The sequence below is a fragment of the Magallana gigas genome, chromosome 1 (genome assembly GCF_963853765.1).
Source record: "Magallana gigas chromosome 1, xbMagGiga1.1, whole genome shotgun sequence".
Lineage (NCBI taxonomy): Eukaryota > Metazoa > Mollusca > Bivalvia > Ostreida > Ostreidae > Magallana > Magallana gigas.
Genome location: NC_088853.1, coordinates 49795231 through 49816077, shown reverse-complemented (window position 1 = coordinate 49816077; position 20847 = coordinate 49795231). Strand labels below are relative to the sequence as shown.

General features: G+C 30.3%; 1 protein-coding gene and 1 long non-coding RNA gene across 3 annotated transcripts; one reads left to right on the top strand and one right to left on the bottom strand.

Annotated features, from left to right (window-relative positions):
• Nucleotides 1-1389: 1389 nt before the first annotated feature.
• LOC136273858 (multiple epidermal growth factor-like domains protein 11) lies at nt 1390-7560 on the bottom strand. Its single transcript, XM_066079550.1, has 9 exons — nt 7260-7560; nt 6769-6999; nt 5278-5529; nt 4537-4674; nt 3261-3398; nt 2822-2962; nt 2512-2649; nt 1840-1983; nt 1390-1646 (listed from the first exon to the last, which is right to left on the bottom strand). Exons 1-9 carry the CDS (start codon nt 7318-7320, stop codon nt 1528-1530), a joined length of 1362 nt encoding a protein of 453 aa, XP_065935622.1. The 5' UTR covers nt 7321-7560; the 3' UTR covers nt 1390-1527.
• Nucleotides 7561-13835: 6275 nt separating this feature from the next.
• LOC117687181 (uncharacterized) lies at nt 13836-17248 on the top strand. Of its 2 annotated transcripts, none has more exons than XR_010712126.1 (4): nt 13836-13941; nt 16591-16692; nt 16861-16953; nt 17167-17248. It is a non-coding gene; the product is annotated as an uncharacterized lncRNA (long non-coding RNA). The 2 variants fall into 2 exon arrangements; XR_010712123.1 differs by lacking the exon at nt 13836-13941 and adding an exon at nt 16161-16230.
• Nucleotides 17249-20847: the final 3599 nt, after the last annotated feature.

The window sequence follows — 20847 nt, the reverse complement described above, 5'->3', positions numbered from 1 at the left end:
AAGTTTTTGATCGTAACAATATCTCTTTGAAAAAAAAAATCGAGAAAAAGGGGCTGGCCTTTCTTGATAAGGGACCAAAAGACTCGTTATATAAAGTAATAACATACAATTTAAAAACGATAAAGAAGCAATGTTGTTGATCGTAATAATATATGTTTGAAAAATCATTTCAAACCTAGCTTTGATATTTACTGTTCCGTATGTAAAAAAAAAAAAAAAAAAAAACAAACCAACAACCAAACAAAGACTTTGATAAACACTGTTAAAGATTTTTTGCGATCTATTACTTTAAATAAAAAGAGAAGGCAATTCTTAAATTTTAGACCGATTTTCGAGAAGAAAATATTTAAGGTTTTTTATCAAAATAATCCTATGCGAAAATCCCCCTGTTGATGAAAATTTTAAATGAAAAACAAACCAAACACAATTCTTACCCAATTTTACATATTGGTGTTGATAGTTTGAGAAATCAAATACAACTGTCTGTGTTTGAGTAGTATTTATTAAAAACAATTTAGGAAATATGCACAAATTGTAAATATATCATCAGTTTAAGATGCACAATTTTATACCATATGCAAATAATAACTTTAACATCCAATATGAACACCTATAATTAGCTAAGTATATCATAATCCTGATTCTTTGTAACGTCTCCCACTTCATCATAAGCAGAATTGGTAGTGTAGATTATATTAGAAATTTACTGGAGCCTAAGTTCCCTGCGGTCTTGTTGTCACGTTGACACTTCAGTAGATTGTTTCTAAAAGGAATATATATATATATATATATATATATATATATATATATATATATATATATATATATATATATATATATATATATATATTCACTAGCGCTTTCTGGATTTTAACATCTGTCCTCAGGTGAACATACTTAAGATATGAAATTGTTTTCCTTAGAAACGTTAATTATGACGTCATGATGTAATGAGGGTTTTTTCAGGGAAGGAATAAATTCATGATGTCATAATACAATAAATAAAACATTGTAATAACTCTCAAATTGACATATACCTGTCCAAAGTGATTAAATAATTGGCCGCTCACTGCCAGGAGAATGAGTTCCATAGGTCGTGATTTCATGCCCTGGCCTTGGCGGCGGTGCAGCTCCTCTGAAGTGTATTTTCCCCTGCTGTATGTACATTTAAGTTAATCAATATAGACCAGTATATGTCAAATTGAGATTTATTGCAATATTTGTGCTTATTACGTAAAACTGTTCAATGTGTATCATCGTTACGATCCTCTCAAATTGTCGTTTAGCTGTAATCGTCCCGAGTGGTTGGCCCGGTGGCCGCTCACTGCTAGGGTTCCATAGATCGTGAGTTCAAGCCCCGGTCGGGGCAGAGGTTGAGCTCCAGTATAGTGAATTACCATGTTTTTTATATGGATGGATAGATAGATAGATAGATAGATAGATAGATAGATAGATAGATAGATAGATAGATAGATAGATAGATAGATAGATAGATTTTTTTTCTAATTGTTAATATCTTTAAGTATCTTACCTTAGAATTAAAATAATGTTAATGAGTGCACTGACACAGAAAAGTGTGACAAAAGTGTAGAGTGGAGCTGACAGCTGACTTCTTGTTTCTGGCGATGATGGAAACCGGTCATTTTCTGCATTAAAAATCAAATACATTGACTTTGCTTCTTCTAAATTACAGATATTTAAGAATTTGTTTGTTTAACTACCTTTTAAAATTTTGGTAATAACATGATGACACATATAACAAATGATTATGCTGATAAACTTCAGAGTTTTTTAAGTGATATTCTTCAGATTAAGTTATAATTTAACAGGAATGACTACCATCATCACAGAGGCTCCCTTGAAAACCACTGACACATGCACGTGGACATTGACCGGTCACGTGATGGCATTGTTCGCCGTGCGCGTAAAGGCAGTTTCCACAACTCAGAGAACAGTTTGACCCATACGTGTTGTTATTGCAAACTTAATATTAAAAATGTCAAAGTTAAAAATAAAATATTGTACAAAATCAGCAAAAATAATATAACGACATTAAGTTGATATTTAATAGTTATTTTTGATAATAACCATAGCGTTAAACAGCTTATCTATTTATTTTATGAAGGATAGATGGTCCTTTTAGACTGCATTGGTTTCACTTTAGAAAAAAAACTCTTTATTTGCAAATATTTAATATCGTATGAAAGATGAAATAAAAATAACGTCACTAAATAATAGTTTTTGATTGTTAATTTATTGGCCATCCAACCTCTTAAGTAAGAATAATAAGAAAAGTAATGTTATGATGCCAGCATGCATTTATATCTGAAAAGAAAAGGGAAAAACTAACAACCAAACAAACAAACATTAAACAAGCAAATAGACATATACTAAAATCCAGATCTACCATAAAAATTCACTTTACTTTCAAAAATGATTTTCAAAAGATTCAAAGCAAATAGTCTGTATATTTTAAGTGCAATCTTTAGTCTACTAGGTTAATATACTAACTGTTTTTACACCGGATGCCTCGATACCCATCGTCACATCCATATAAACATGTGCCGTGTATGTAGTGACATTGTTCTTTGTGCAGACAGTGACCGCATTCATAGGTACAATTTGTCCCAAATTTACCTCCGTTGCACTCTTTAAATATACATAATTTTCATTACTTAATCATGTTTATAATGGATGCTTTTATAAACAACGGAGTTTCTCTTTTGAGTATTGTTGTTCGTTTTATCTATTTGACCGTTATCTGTACCTGTATCAAACAACATTTATTTCATCATGTACAACTAGAGCAAAATAATCGTACTGGTATTACATGTCAATCCTTCCCACCCAACTTGACATCCTCTATCACACTCCCCTGATACCCTGTCACATCTCTTTGGGTCTCCACAGTTGCTGCTACAATTTTTTTCACAGTTGTAACCATAGTAACCATAAGGACAGGCTGTAATTAAATGGGCTGACATTTTCACAGAATGCTCATTTTACATATTCGTAGAAAAGATCTTGTACATTATTATAATTATTATAAAAATCATTAAAATGAAAAACAAAAAATAGTTTCACATTAAGCTCATGATACACATTAAAAAAAAAATTTAGGAAGCACGAATTAACCAAATTTAATGACGTGATTATTTTATTGATCTACCATTACATGTGTCAAAACACAATAATCGCTAATTTTTGTTTATAAACTTGCATTCGCTGTGCTTCAAGTAATCTAATACAATTTCAATTACCAATGTCACAATAAACGCCATTGGCTCCTTTGTCACACCCATTAGGGCAGCTACCGTTCACATGATGACACTGTTCTCCATTTCTGCAGTTTCCACAAATCCGTTTACAGTCTAGACCAAAAGTGTTTCTGCTACATTCTGTCATAAGTATCGTACAATATATCCACAAAAGTACTGATTTTATACACCAACACAGAAATCAAAAGCCTTGAAACATGAAAATCAATAAATCTTTTTAAGGTTTACATTAATAATTGAATACTAATCTTTGTTTTATTTTTAGTGTTGGTTATTAACTACAAATGCTTTCTGTACATTTTATCTATTCAGTAATTAGGCAAAGCTGATATAATCTTTTTTGAAGACCAAATCATATCATGCATCGCTGACCATTCACAATATATTAGGAGGTATTCAGGTAGCAACAGCGATATGCTCCAAACAGGACGAACCGCTGTCCTGCTTATAATGAATCATTAAATGTAGATAATTCAGAACCACCAGAATCCTGCATCAGATGGCAGAGGCACAGAATGAAATTCGGTTAAATTCAGTATTGAATCTTGACGTGGTGAAAAAATGAGTTTATTCTTTGCCAGTGTTTCATTTGTATTACATTTGTGCTATTTTAAAGGACCAGATGGTCATAACAATCTTATGATATTCAAATCAAATCGAAAATTTTTAAGTAAAACATTGTACAGCAAAACTCGGTTATAACGAAGTCACTGGGACCTAAGAAATTACTTCGTTATATCCGTAATTCGTTATAACCGTATAAGAAATTCATTAAATTTACATAGCTGGGGATCCAAGATGACTTCGCTAAATCCGTGAATTCGCAATATCCGTGTTCGTACTAAACGAGTTTTACTGTATTGTCTTCAGTTTAAAGTTTAATTTAAAGTCATACATTGAAGGAAATCGAATTCCATGGGCAGCACATCTTACACTGCAAAGATGTTAATTTAGAACAACACTTATTTTTCAATATGGTTAAAATATATTATTATATACAATAAGTTGTATTAATGCACAGTTCAACGTTAATGTAAACAATGGTATTGCGTTGTTCTATTTTATAGATTAAAAAAAGCATAATCATATATGAAACTACTTTTAAAACCTAAATTGGCGATTATATTTTGGCTTAACATGTATTACATCCTGTGGTGCATTTTCATATACCAATTAATATGTGATTTATTCCATTATAATACCAAAGTTCTTATAGAACCGATATACTACGTTTATTTATACAAAAAAAATATAATACTTTTATCACAGTTTGGTCCAGTGTATCCTGGAAGACAGCCCAGACAGGTTCCATCCACGATATCACAGTGACCTCCCTGACAGTTCAGTGGACACGATGAGGAACAATACTCTCCGTAATATCCAGGTGTGGGACAGCCTAGTAATTTAAGACAAAAAAGAAGATTACGACGATCGATCGAGTTCATTTCTACAATAGAATGCTTAACAAAAACTTAGATTGAATAGATTTTTATTTTTTTTTCATTGGCCGTATCAAAAATTACCTTAATCATGTCATTTTGCAAAAAAAAAAAACCCCAAAAAACCATGCTTTGAAAACAAATAAAACATACATATTATTCAAAGTTTGAATGTTTGCTTTAAATGTTAAAGTAAAAAACATTAGATATATTGTAGGCATATTCAATAAGATTGTAAAAGCTTCATATAAAGTATAAAATGATAATAAATTGTTAAATACATTTCAGGTGCGTATAAAAGATTGACGTTTGCTTTAAAAAAATATAGTTTTGTTATTTGGAATAAATTTTATCGGCAGCGCGTCACATAATTTTATATAAAGGTAACCGTTTGTTTATTTGTTTAAGAAAAATAGCTTGCGCAAACCTGTTTACAAATAGTTGTAAGTAATGGTGATATTAGCATGTTATTATTTGCAACTTAACTTTTTTTTTTTACTACAAAAGCAAACAAGCATTTGGAAGATCTCATGTTACAAATGCATTGTGATTTTACTCGCCATACACTTCCACTTCGCATAACTCATTGAAAGCGTACAGGTCATATCCATCAGGGTACGGAGGGTGGGTCCTGTTGTTGTAGTAGATGACGTATCTCCCGTGTGTGATACACGTTATGTTTGTTGGATTAGGTATCGTGGAAGGAGTGTAGAAAGTATCCTTGAAACAGAGTACTCCGGTATCTTTGTTGCTTGTGTTTGATATGTATACAGAGAATCCAAGGAATCTACCGGTATAGCCGTTTCTTTTATCTTTGCGAATAAGAAATATATTGATATGAAAAAATAAATAGAGAATAATACATGCATACCATTTTCCATATCACAGCTAGTATAAGTCCAGTACTCCATTATCAGCATGAGGGCCGAAGGCCTGAGGGATAATATTGGTCGAGGGCTGGTACTGGCTGTGATATGAATAAGGGTATCTATTATTATATTTACTTTATTAATTAAAAAAAATCAACATGAATTAATTTATTTTAAATATCATGTACAAGTAGTTTGCACATGTATTAAATAAATATATGAGATCAAGTTGTTTTACAAACATGTAGCTTAACAACCGGACTTTCCCGAGGTTTTAAAAAAATAATTGCTCCAAAACATTTGGTAGCTTTTGAAGTTTACAACAGAACTTATAAAATGTTGACTAGAACAATTCTTTTTAGCTGTAAACTAAACATGCACAAATAAAAAGGCAGAGAGGTACTGCAAGGGGTGTGATACGGATCCGTATCATTCCTAGATCCCGATACGAGTTTTGATTATGTCATATGTATCAAATATGTAAAAAAAAAAACAAAAAAAAAAACAAAAAAAAACCTTGCATTTATTACTAAGTATGTAATAAATTGGTATATCTAGATACTGCAAAAATAAATAAATCGTAAAAACATGCAATTTGAACATAAATGATTAAAACAGTGTTATACTCTTGATTAATCCATAAAATAGCATGTTTAAAACACCAGCGACCTTCCAAACTTTCAGATTTTACCATTGCTTTCATTGTTATTTTTTAAGTATTTCAACATTTCATATAGACATTTTTTCACTTACAAAATAAACATACTCTCGTATAGCCAACCACGCTGAGTATATTTTATCCATAGATTAAAACTAAAATGGAACTGACAACAATCTAATATATTGTTATATTTATACAGTATTATTTATACATTTATATCTATTATTTTGATAGACATCCAAATAAATCGTGTTTCTTTCGTTGTCTGTACAACTATCCCGAAAGTTAAAAAAAAAACAGAGCGTCAATGTTTTGGAAGTTCAAACTTGAATCCTTTCTTTGAATCCATTTTATTTATTTAATTTTATCTACTGCAAGTGCTTTTTTAATATAGAGATAAGACATATTTTATATTTCATAAGACATATTTCATACATGTATTTCATATGTATTTAAAACGAAGAGTAAAAAAATCAATATCCGTGCGTAATAACACGTATATTTTTTTTTTTGATACTAACTCCAGAAGAGATTATCCGTCCTGTACTGTATAAAGATATGGTGTATACTGAGAACTCTTCCCAGATCTACCCGCCATTCTGCTGTTGTTAGTTCGTACGGCGCCGATACTGTACACTGTCCACCCCAACCAGACAGGTTTGAATACAGTCCATCAACAGCAAGAGATGCTCCCCAAGATTTCCAAGGATATGGATACAGCTGCCATGCTGGTTTGTTTAATGCAAGATTTTCTAGAAATATCAACAACAAAAAAATAATGAAGAAAATTTCAACAGATCAATCTCCGTTAATTGCTGTTGCTATGTATAGTATATAAAAAAAATTACCCAGTGTTTACAATATTGCTAGCGCTGTACACGTATATATGAGCAGTTGAACCTGGAAACCTACACCTATAAATTAAGATATTTCTGAACACATAACAATTCTTATATTTAATCTTTTTTGTATTCTTAAAAAGAAAAATACATCAGACAATTAAATGTCTTACCATATGATTTTCCAAGACTGATTAATACTGTGAATAAAGAACACACCAAAACCGCATTCATTACAAAGTCTGAACGTCTTATAGACTAGACACCCGTTAATCGAAAAAATGATTATGACCTTCCGAAGCGAATGTAAACTGATTATAAATATCAGATGATTATATTAGAATGTCTTATCTTGTAAAATGGGATTTAATGTACTTTTAACATCCTTGTTTTTATCATGCAAGCTGATTAACAGTTTTTTCCTTAACAAAGAACATTTCTATTGCAATCTGTTTTCAGTAAAGGAAGGCAATGTCCTTTTTATCTTGATATGACATTATTTCCTTCAAGTCAAATAAAGTAGCTTCTCCACCCTTAAATTAAGCAAAAGTAAATAAATGTCCTGGTAAGGAATAAAATACTGATCCTTGTTTTTACAACAACGATTATAATTGCATAATTGCAAATTTTTAAATCAGGGTGTATAACTTCTATATACTAAAAGTGGATTCCTTTCTGAAAAACTTCTTATATACTTGCGACTTATCCGCACAGTTTCGTGTTGTGATGAAACAATCTTTCCAGCAAGATGTAAATAAAGAATATAAAATCAACTATAAAATAAACACTAGAAGAATAATTGTTCTCGAACGATTAGAGGTATATCCACCTCATTGATTTTTAGCTAAGAGCATTTCTATTTCAATTCAATTAATGCAATATATTTTCTCTGCGTTTTTAATGAATGTCCGAAACTTTCAGGGACAATAACTGCTTGAAGGGGATCTCGGATCCTTTTGGTTTGACCAGATTGAGGAAGCCTCTAAGTGTACTGAAGACATTGGTAAAAGTTTCAATTCTCTACCTCTAACAGTTAATGAGGAGTAGCGATAACAATCATTTTATACAAGAGGGGCAATAACTTAATTGTTTCAAGATATAGACAGAAGGATTATATTTTTATTTGTCTTAGGAAGCTCTACTATATACTTTAAAAAGTTTCTCAATATCTTAAAAAAAAAAGAAATATAAAAACTCATTTAAACAGAGATATCAAATGACCTTGACCATGAACTTTATGCTATTTTAATTTTCCAAGGTAGACGCCTCAATTCCAAGTGGTCCGATGTCTGTAATAATATGGTAAAACAGTTTTAAGTGTTTTATTGTATGTTAAGGATTACGTTTACTCAGGGTTTGAGATCTCAATAAATATTTTTGCAAAGTTCAATATCTGAAGTCCAAAGTTAATTCAAAAACATAAAATAACTACGTTATTAACAAATATCGATATTGATATCCAAGATTTGTTTATTTGAGGGAGATATGCTCTGGCAAAGGTAGATTAATATAAAAACAGAGGAAATTCGGACTAATTTTTTTCATTTTCTTTTTTACTCTTAAAACTTTATTTTGCATTGGTATTGCAAAAGTTAAGTTTCAATTTTTTTTTTTCATATCATTTTACATATTTTATGGTTGTATTTACTCGTCTATACATTTATATCACTGGCTGGCACGCGATTGGAAAAATCTTTATCGATTCAAGATAAAATATCTCGAAATTTTTATCATTGACCTTATATAATGTTAATGTCAACATAATACCGACAACGAAAACAGTTTTAGGCAATCAATGGTTTGGAGCTCCTATTAGTCAGTTGTTTGTAAAACTTGATCAAAAATGGGTGCAATTTTGGAAATTGATGGAGGAAATTCGGACTAAATTAAACTTATGATATGAGCTTAAAACGATTCAGTCAAATATAAAATAAGTAAAGCTATTCGTATTTTTTCATTTCCCAATCTACAAATTGTTTTATTATTTCTAATAATTACAAAATAAAGAAAACCTTGAAAATGGTGGACAATTTTGACAAATTTTCATTCAGAGGTCACTAGCAGAAAAAGTAGGTCATTAACCTAGTTATTTGAAAGTGAAAAATAGCACCACATTAGTAGGGCCACAATGTGCAATAAGTAGTTTTTCGTTCCTATTAGTGGATTTTTTTTCGCTCCTGAGTAAACGTAATCCTTAATAATTTCAGGGGCAATACTGTTACTCTGGCCCTAATTCCAACACCCTATGAGTTAACATATTTGCCTAACTTCATTTGCTTCAACAAAAAGGAATTTAAGTGTATTGAAGCTACATAAAAATGATATATGATAGTAACTGCAGCTTTCCAATCAATATTGTTTACAATGCCACCCAGCTCTATTGACTAATATGCGGTCAACAACACCAGCTGAAGCTATAAGTATTCATTCATCAAGTTCAACTTTTTACTGTATCAAATTTCTTTATCTTCGCTACCCGTTATTTTTCGCCAAAATTTGATGTGATTGATCCGATATAAAAGCTGCATGTAGATATTAACTAACTTATTTATTTGAATTTTTGACTTTCCACTAACCTTTTTAAGGTCAGGTTTGCGGCGTGCATTTTTAAGAGCTGTACCAAATTTACATACCATTATATTCACTTCACGGATTTTTTTTTTCTCACAAAAGATCAAAGTTCATTAATTCAAATTTTCATATTGATGATATATAAATAATTTCGGTAAATTATGTATGTTTTTATTTGACTATTATGGGGGTTATTTATGCTTAATGCACACACATTCCTAAATAATGTCACTATTCATGCCATTAATCTTTTTTTTCAATTTCTAATGAACTTTTTTTTAAAATTAGAATAAAATGCAACAAAAGTCTCGATTTTGGACTATTATGTACACTAAAACATCTTATTTAAATCCTTTACAAGTCCACTGATTTAAAGAAAAATGGATCTTAGTATATATATATAATCTGGTTTTTCTAAAACACTATTCAATACAATATGATCCGCACTTTATTTTTGTGGAAATTGATAAAAAAAAAACTAGCGACATATTGTTGAAGGGAATAAATTATAAAGTACTCTTACCAAGAGCAAAAAAGTGTTTCAAACTTCTTTGGCCGATTTTATATTGACAGTCTGGCATAGTGACAAATAAAAAACATGACTGTATCTACATTGTAGCAATGGGTTTTCATGTGTCGACTATATCGGTTCATTAATTAAACATGTAACAATATGTAGATAGGAGAATTTATTTAGTATCGTCTCTTTCAGAAAAAAAGTAAGTGTTTTATGTCGTATGAAAATCAACTTGTTTAAAAATATATTTACTTTGAAGAAAAACAAATTGTTTTGTCATTTGTTTTTTTTTAAACTTTCATAAAACGAACCCTGGCCATCATACGAAGTTTATAAGCATATAGCGTACCAACCTTATACTGGTCATTCCTTCAAACGCTTTTAGCAAAGTATATCATTCTTTAATAGTTTATACTTGTATTTTAAAGGTATTGGTGTTACAACTTTATAATATTGCATACAATATATCGATTTGTCTTAGTTCAAAATTTAATCCTGATACACTATACTATGTAAACAATGCACATATAGTGAATAATTCAAGAAAATTACACAATTAATGACGTTATACCAAAGCAAGTTTTTTTTTTCATTGTGATAAAAAATATATACTTTAATACCTGCGCTTGATAATAATGAATCTATTCTCAAACTTCAAATTTGACGATTTTATATTGACTTAACGACTCCCCTTGGTATTTTAACGTGAAGCTTAAAAGATTGACCGTTTGATTATGAAGCGATTAATACACCTATATACAATCAATCTTTTTAAATTAAAGCGTTTATCTTTTTTTTCATTTTTCATCAAATGTATAGGCATATACATTTAGATAATCCTTTTTTTTTTACCATTTTTAGCATGTTTTTCCTTTCCATACAGGGATACATTCAAACTCACAGGTTCCATTTTATATGTTACAGCTATAGCAGTTTGGGTCGCATTTGTTATCACAGTTTGGACCATACCAACCAGGACGACAGGCTATCAATGATATTGACAATGAAAAATCGTTCCTGCTCCTTTGTCTTTGCTTTGCATTTTTTGTATATTCACTGTGACAGAACATATAATTAATGAACTGGAAGAATTTGTAGTCATCATGTACAATCGATCCAGCAGTACTAGTATAGTAAATGACCCGCTATATGAAGACAAAACCCCCTATTCAACTAATTTTACTGGTTGTAAAGACTGTTCTAAAAATAAAAAAAACTTTTTGTGAACGTATAACTTTAATTCTCAAAACGATATTTGGGGATAATATATTTATGCTCGTTGCTAAGCGAATAAAATAAAAATGAATCGGTCAAATTAGTCCCTTCATGTATTTATCTTCCCTTTTATTCCGTCGATTACAATAATTGCTTGTAGTTGTGATGCTTTTCAATAGATTTGTTTGAAGTCAGATTTTTATTTCAGTTTAATTTCTTTGTTCTACATGTAAAGATGCATCCGAATCAGACCGGACACTAACAAGATGTAATAACGCATGGATTACGTCAGACGTTGTTTTGTTACGTATGAATAATTACCTTAATGCTAGTTTAAAAACATGCTAACCAATTTCCTTTGAACGTACAGGTCCTTTGCATATATACCTTATAGAATTATAAATATTATTGTGTTCAAACTCTCTTGCAGTATCACGCAGCCAATTATTTTATTTAATTAGGGACTTTCTGTTTCACTGTTTAAAGGGACCTAAAACGATTTGAGACGAAAATTTTACATTTGATGTTTGTAAAAAATGGTTTACTTGTGTATTTTGAATGATTCATTAAAATTTGAATGTTAGAATCAAGACATAAGCAAGATATGGAGGGAAAAAGTCGTTGAAATGTAAACAAAGTTAGAGTCCTATATATTGATTAACAAATCATTTTAAGTGAAGAATTTACCATTTCTTCGGCAAATTAACGTGTGACAATCAAGATAAATGATAACATGTGTTCATGAATAATTTTATCGACAACAGAAAGCAACCATAGTTAAAAACAACACATAATGTAAAAAATAAAAGGATTTAAGTTCTGTTTACAAAACAAAGATTTATAACATCGCAACACTCTTGCAACTCAATAAAGGACTTTCAAAATTTGACAAAGCGTTGAAAACATCTATTTTGACTATATAGGACATTTAAAAGGAAAAACAAGTATTCCTTTTAAAGGAATGATCGGCAATAATAATATACTGATAGCTAGAAGCAATCAACATGATCAGTGTAATGTAAAATAATTAAAAAGTACTGGGGTTTTTTTTTTTTTTAAATTGGAATATTTTGAATCTGTAGACCATAATTTCATCATTATAAACCGTCAACAAATTTAATTTTGAAATAAATTTGGGGAAAGTCGCTCGTAAACTTCTTGTCTAGTTTTATATTTTAACGTAATTATTAAATGCTACATGTAATGTATCTTCTTCTTCTTCTTCATCAGAATACTGAGTACGGCTCTTCAAAGAGCATTAACACGTATACAAAGAAAGAGTTGTATTAAAACAATTTAATGCGACTGGAAAACATAACTTCCTATTGAGGTCGCACCTTAACGTAGCCTTGTTTATGAATCAAGCCGTCTTCCTAGCTACCATTATGCAACATCAATACATGGAGCATCTTCTTATGATTAAGGTCATTTCACCGAGGCCAACTGCATTACTGAATGAATCTTTCGATCGAAATTCTTACCCGTGAGACAAAATGAGCATTCTTGAATTAACAGGTCGAACTGTATTTTATGTATGTTTGCATTTCTTAAGGTAAACGAATTGAAATAAAACTGAGTAAAATGTTATATAAATACTAAACCAAACTTCAAGTTTTTATAAGAACTACTTATGCAAGCGGAATGTTTGCGCACGTGGAAGCATTTGCCGGATGCCTCATATGGACACAATAGTGATCGGCCAAAGCTGATCACAAAAATAAATTTTGAACAATATTGAGCTAAAATCGTGTCTAAGTCCATTTAACCTTTCGTATTTTATTGAGTAAGTTTTCTTCCTGTTGTTTACACTTGATATTGTTAACATTTGTTAATGTGTGTTGTTTAGGGAAATTAGACACGAACTACTACCCTTGTCATTTGAACGTAAATAATAATCACCATAAGTGTTGTGATGACTATATCCTTTCAAAATTCGATTTACGCAGACGAACTACTTGTCATGTCATTTGGATGTCAGAAAATAACTTTGCCTACTATGAATGGTATCATAAGACAGCTTACCAATCTTGAATTCCAGTAAACCCTTTAAACAAAGTTTTCATATATTGTAAGTTATATCCAAAAAAGTTAAATAATGGTACAGATAACAGATAAATGAACTAGTTCTGCAATTCAGTATCATGTCAATTTTGCTTAATTTTATTTTCAACAACTTTTTAATATTGTCATATGCGTGATACGAAGTTTGTAGGCCGTCGGAAAGACTTGAAATTGTTTAACAAAGAAGCCAGTTAGTAAATAAATGATTTTTATCTTACCGTATGATTTTACAATGCAAAACATGTCACTGAGAGTGAGTAAAACGTGCAGTGTTCTCATTTTACGGGGAAGTTATGTATGTATTGTACACACACATACACTGTGCAATTATACCTTGTAAGAAGTAAACCTACGAATCTTATTGCATATATACGTTCAAATGTATATCCTACTGTGCTTATATGTCATTTCTTTTTGGTCGAGTAAACTGGTTGTGTTGAAGTTCATTTGAGCTCATTTTAATTATGTGTCTAAGTATCTACAACAAAAAGGTAACAATATAACTATAAATTCATGAACTTAAGCAATAAACTCGATGAAAAGTTATAATGTTATAATTGCTAAAAATATATAAGTCAAGGACGACCAAACTCGATTGGTTAAAACTATACGTTAAACTTTTAATTTTTTTTTCAGATCAGTATTTTACTTTATAACCTGTTTTTGTTTGATGACAGTTTGTCAAACAATACCTAAAAAATCAAAACTATACTTTAAAGAATTGAGAAAAAAAATAGCCTTTGCCAGGTGGCGCAATGTGCGACATCGAACATTTCAAGTCTTTACGTTGTTGTTTTACCTTCAAAATCGTTTATGAACGCTTTATATCCGATAATGTCTTAAACAAAATAACATTTTCCTTAAACATATACTCTGACTGCACATTCGTGATGCATTTCAAGTTTTGTTTTTAATTTTACTACAGTTATTGCCGAGATCAAAGAGATGCCGCGGACATTATTCTCCAATATACCACGAACGTCATCTGTAAATTATGAGAGCAGAAATACCTATTTGTCTCGCATTGATTTCGAGAGTAAATCAAAAAAAAAAAAAATCAAATCGTGATAGCATTAAAACCATGTCAATTTCACGAGATAGTTCCAGTCAAAACGATGGGTATTGCCTTAAATGTTTATTTTTAAGAGAACAAAGCGGTTGTTCTTAGGACCTCCCTAGCACATTTTCACTGCCTGTTTTTACATAAAATATAACGTGTATTAGTTTAAATCGTATTAAATTGCCCTTAAAATATAATGAATATAATTCAAAGATATTTTATAATTAAGTGAAGAGTATCAAAAATCCAAAGAAAAATTCTGTCGTCTGCATGTGATTTCTTTGATCGATACAAATGTAAACAATACTTACAAAACTGCTGGGGTTACACGGAACAGCCGTCAAAATGACCTAGATCGTCGCTCTATAGCAGAAACGATCTGTAGAAATACTGAGCCGTTAGTAGAATAGAAATAAAGTTATTGTTATCGTGAATGTTGCAGAATAACCTCCTCGTTCTCGAAATGTAGTTTGAAACGGCTAACGCCTCGGCTTTTATATTTCAAAACAACATTTCTCGACCTCGGAAATTATTCTGCAACACTCACAAAAACCCATACTTTATTTCTTAAATATTCCCTTAGTACAACGAGCTGTTGACTTGTATTATATGTACATGTTGTCTAACGTCTGTCTTCCCGACATGTGTTGTTAAACATTTCGTCGTCCATTTCTATCAGTCTGGGTTTCTTTTTTTTACCTATTGTCATCATACTTGTACAGTTATTTTTTATGTCGCTTGCCTACTAATTTGCAAAATGCATTAAAAAGGAATTTTACTTATTTTGGCATCGGCTAAGGATTTGTTTAAGTAAGGTCTTTGCAATTTTTTTAGTTACTGGTACACCGCCTCAAACGCTGCTGTCGCCATTTTACCACTTGTTCACACTTCAATTTGTCACAAAACAATCTTAAAAATCTTTTTAAAAAATTCCTTCATTGCAAAAATATGTATTGGACAATTGTTGGAATAATTAACGAATTGACATGGATGTTTATTTGATTTTTTTTTTATATGAAAAGTACTTCTCGTTGTAGTTTTATTTCTTTAGGTTAATTTAACTATTCTTTTTTGGAATTGTGCTGCGTGTCGAAATTATAATCTAGTATGCTTTTATTTTACATACTTTATTTCATACAACATCTGATATGAAACCATAGCTTAAATGAAAATTACTTGAACACTTTGTCGCACGAATTTCATCTTCCCTTATCTTCGTTTAACTAAATAACGCCACTTGTCAACGCAATTTTGCGACAACTCTTGTAAATACAAAATATGTTTATAAATGCATGAAGTTTATTTTAAAATATTCGATAGTCTATACTATTATAATTCCTGACAGAAATTCCAAAAAAACAATTTAACAAAAAACCAATAGCTACAGGTTGGACTAAATACAAATATAAATTTTATAAGTACATTTAAGAGTCCCTTTTCAACAATAATTGTTCAACTTTCATAAATGGATCAAAGACATTAATAAATACCTTTTGCTATCTCGTATCAAGCACTATTCATTTGTGTTAAAGTATAGATCATTAAATATACTGGGATGGGGAAGAGAATCCCGAAATATTTTTGACAACGGAAACCATATGACAGGATGTTTTCAAGCATTTTTGGTATAAATAGGCCATTTCTAAGATACTACAGGTCATCTTGAGTTTTCTAATTAAAGTGAAGAAATCAGGAAAAGAATGTCACAACAACAACAACAGTATGTAATATCAATATCTTATGGAAAAAAACCAATGTGACAAATCTAAACGCTTTATCTTTCTTTAAGAACAAGTGTTTGTTTTAAACAGTAAGAAGTACCCTAATGTCTCCTTAACATGTTGTTTTGTTTTAGAGAACACATTTAAAAGAAGAATTGAAACAGCAACTCATTATGCTTAAAATATTTGTCTTGAAAACAATTCACTAGAACATTTTACTAAGCAAATTTGATTTGCCAATATAGAATTTAAAAAAAAATTACACGATGTTTCATAGGTTCATCTAAAAATTCTCGAGATTCAGATATAAGGATTAAAATATTAAAATATTTAAAATTAAAACTATTCTGAATTTTTAGCCTTAGCGCCCCACAACAAGGCCAGAAAAATATGACACAGGATGGAAAGACAGTGCGACCACAACATGGAGGCGGGCAACAGCATGGAGGCGGACAACAACAGTAAGTTTTATTTTGTGATAATATTCCAATGTTTGAATTCTTATTCATGATTCCATAAATGCAAGGAAACATTCGACAAATCATCTCTTTTACGACATTCTGCATTTCAATCAAAAAGTTGTTTGGATTCTAAGACAATTTTGAAAATTAACCTATTCTGAACTTTAGCCTTCATGCCCCACAACAAGGCCAAAAAAATATGACAAGGGGTGGAAAGACAGTGCGACCACAAGGTGGAGGTGGCAAATAATTTTAACTATGGTAAGCGTTGCTAAAAAAAATACCAGTTTAAAAAAAATAACTTAAACGAATCTATAAATCAATTATCACATTAACAACTGTTATGCTTCTTATTTGATATATATATATATATATATATATATATATATATATATATATATATATATATATATATATATATATATATATATATATATATATATATATATATATATATATATATATTCATTTCAGACTATGCTAACACTGCAGATGGAAGTTTAAATTTTTACGCCTTTTTATATTAATGGATACATTTCTTAACTTGTAATAACTTGTAATAATTTTGATCTAAGAAATAAATCATGGTGAAATTTCAATTTGTTGTTTAGCTCACTTGAACCGAAGGTTTAAATGAGCTTTTCTGACTACCCGTTGTCCGCAATCCGCCTGTCCGTCTGTCCGTCTGTAAACTTTTCACATTCACTTTTCTTAAACCACTAAACAAGTTCTTAACAAACTTGATACAAAGCATCCTTATGGAAAGGTGATTTAATACATGTAGAAAACATGTTAAACATTTTCTCATGAACTACAACACAACTGTTTTGTACATTAATATGCATACATTCTTGGCTATTGTTAATTCTTAATTGTTAAAGTTGTAACATCGGACCAACACTTGGGCCCCAGAAGGGGATCAAAGTTTAACATAGAAGTAAATAGGGATAATGTTTAAAAATCTTTTTTTCAAGAACTACAATGCTACAGTTTTTAGTTATTAGTCAAGCATCCTTGAATTGTGAAGATTTATACATATTGGAAGCTGTGAACCCTGACGAATACTTTGGCCCTAGACGGGAGTTTGAAATTATTCTTCTCAAGAACTACAGTGCAGCTGTTTGTGAGAATACTATGCACGCATCCATGACTATTATTGATTCTAAATTGGTAAAATTATAATCTATACATTATACGGATAAACATTTTTTTATAAAAGATAATATATTATAATTTTATAATTTTTACAATAGGTTAAAAAAATGTGAACATAACTTTGTTCCATAAATACGTATGCATGAAATATTCATTTAGTTCAATTAATCTTACGAACTTTGGGAAATTAATCTTCCATGTGTTCACATTCTTACCGCAACATAAATCCCATATATTTTTTAAAATGTATTGCATCGGTTTAGCATTTGCCCTTAAACACAAAAACAGTGACAATGACAGTGCATCACTAATGTTAAAGTGTCAAATAAGAAATTAACATTGTATGCCTTTTTAAACAACGTCGCATACTGATATCTTTTATTTTCAGCATTTAACTTCATTGCTAAAGATTTATTGGTGTATTATTTTCAAAAAAGTCATTGAAAAATAGCATAACCGTATACAGATTTTTACAAGTTAATTGTAACAACAAACATACTGGCTAATATGTTTTGCACGTGAGTTAAATTGTTGAAAAATAATAGTTGTTACCGTTGATATTTTAATAAGTTATTTATATAAATCACTGCAACCCAAAATAACACAAAAAACTTAGCATTAATCTCATTGAATTATCAATAGCTTTTGAATATTTGAGCACTTTACATACAATTTGTTCATAAATTGATATTGGGTAAATAAAATGAAAAGAACAAAGCTAATTTCAAAGATCAAATATATGTTCATAAAATTTGCAACACACCTGGAACCCCTGAGAGAAATAATTCAAACTACTATATACAGATTACTAAACAGGTAATGATAAAATTGAAATGATTAAAACTTTACGGAAAATTAATATATACAAGTTCATTAAGTAATATTTACATTTAATTCCACTTAGTGTGTTTACCTCTATTTTTAATGGATATTGAGGTAAATTCATACATACATGGCGGGACATGAATCGTTGCAATACAAAGCACGGCCTAGGCGTTATAATAAACGAATTCATCTAATTTGCAAAAACTTTTATTAATGTATTGTTTAGCTTTAAAATGACTTTATTTAATGATGTTTCATTCATTTGTGTCATCTTTATACTTTTACTGCTTATTTTCTTAAATTGTTGCTTTTGAAATCAATTGATTTAATCAATTAATCAATTGAAACTAACACCAAACTGAGCGCACGAACTCCAAAGACTTGCAACGACTTGTCTCAAATATCAAAGTAGCATGTAGTTACAATTGCAATATTAGTTTATATGAAACTTGTCTGTTCATTTTGTGTAACGTTGTTTTTGAAAATAATAATAATGTACGTACGAGGGTCAATCAAAAAATACGAAGACTTTTGTCATAGCTATGTTACTTAACGTCATATCATTACTAAATTTGGTAGACATAATTTAGCAATAGTTTCAAACAATTTGCAAGAAAAAAAGTTCATAAATTTGTTTATTTCTAAGAATTATTTAGAATCTAATCCTGCAAAAATGAGGTCACGGCGCACGGTCAAAATTTGTCTAATGTCAACAATAAACCATATAATGTTGAAAGTAATATCTCTATAAATTGGGCTTAAAGCCACATTAATATTGAAACTTCAAATTTAATATAGTCATGGTATTATATGTACCAAAGAATGACGGGATATACTGTTTTGTCGAACAGATATTAGTTATTAAAGACAGGTAGTCCTCTTTAGAATTGACTAAAAACATCGACGTCGCCGGACGTCACGGCGCAACGAAAAGTACAAACAAAATAGATTTAACTCAGGAAAAAACCGATACAATCTGTGAAAATGCTCAATGGTGCATAAAATAAGTCAACAATTATTTGCAAGTTTGTGTTTAACTGTAATAAATTTTGTGGGGGTGGTGGTCATTGTATTCTGAATATAAAACAGTCCGAAACAGTAAATATTTGGTCAAAAAAGAAGTAACGTCAACCGACGTTCCAGGTTATCCTTACTGTGAACTAAGATATACACGGCTAAAAAATGAAAACTTTGAAGAACTAACTTATGATTCAAGAACACATGTGTGCAAATAAGATGTTAAGTGGTTCAGTGCCATTTTAAATTGTAATGAGCAAGGCACAAAATACTAAGCGTGATATAAAGATTGGGTATATCTATAAACTGTGCGTGTTTAATCTTGACGTCATGTTTTGAACGTTACCATGTGCCGTGGTGACAAAACATGTTGTTTTTAAAAAGGGGTAACAAAAATACCGTTTCATCAAATGGACTAAAACTTCGCATATCAATAACATAAGTGTTGGTGCACAGATTAATTTGTTAAGTATGGCTTTCATGAATAATATATGATAGACAGCCACATTGTCTTCGTATTTTTTGATTGACCCTCGTTCTTCAATTTATTTTAATTGGTTATTGACAAAACGAATCAAGAGTACATGTAAAAAGAAAAAAGAACGCAGGTTTTATATATTTCTGCAATGATAGCTACCTGCACACTCATAAAGCACATATAAAAGAGTTTTAATGTTTGAATATCACATCAAAATGCATTTATTTTACAACTTTATATTCTATTTTTAATGCACGCATTTATTCAAACATTACTTTTATGCTGCATATTTTAATCCATCAGCAAACGCTTTATATAATCACACCACGAAACTCTGTTTTGATATACTTCGATACTCTTTTTAAAAACGTGTTACATGTAGGAGTAGCGAATTAATGGATGAAATATAAATACTGTAGAAACAGAAATATTCGTTGAGGATTTACTGTCGTTACTTTCATTGGCAGAATAAATCAACAAAAATAAATCCATGGCGGATTTTTAACCAAAGTATTAATGAATACAAAGAAATTACTATACAATTTATGATGAAATTAAATGCCAACGGAATTTTATTTCTGTTTTCTCATGCTGTACAACCTCACCGCAGCTCTGTTTTTTGCTGTCTGATAAATGAACTCAACACTTGTGCATGATGGAATATGTTCTTTATTGAAAAT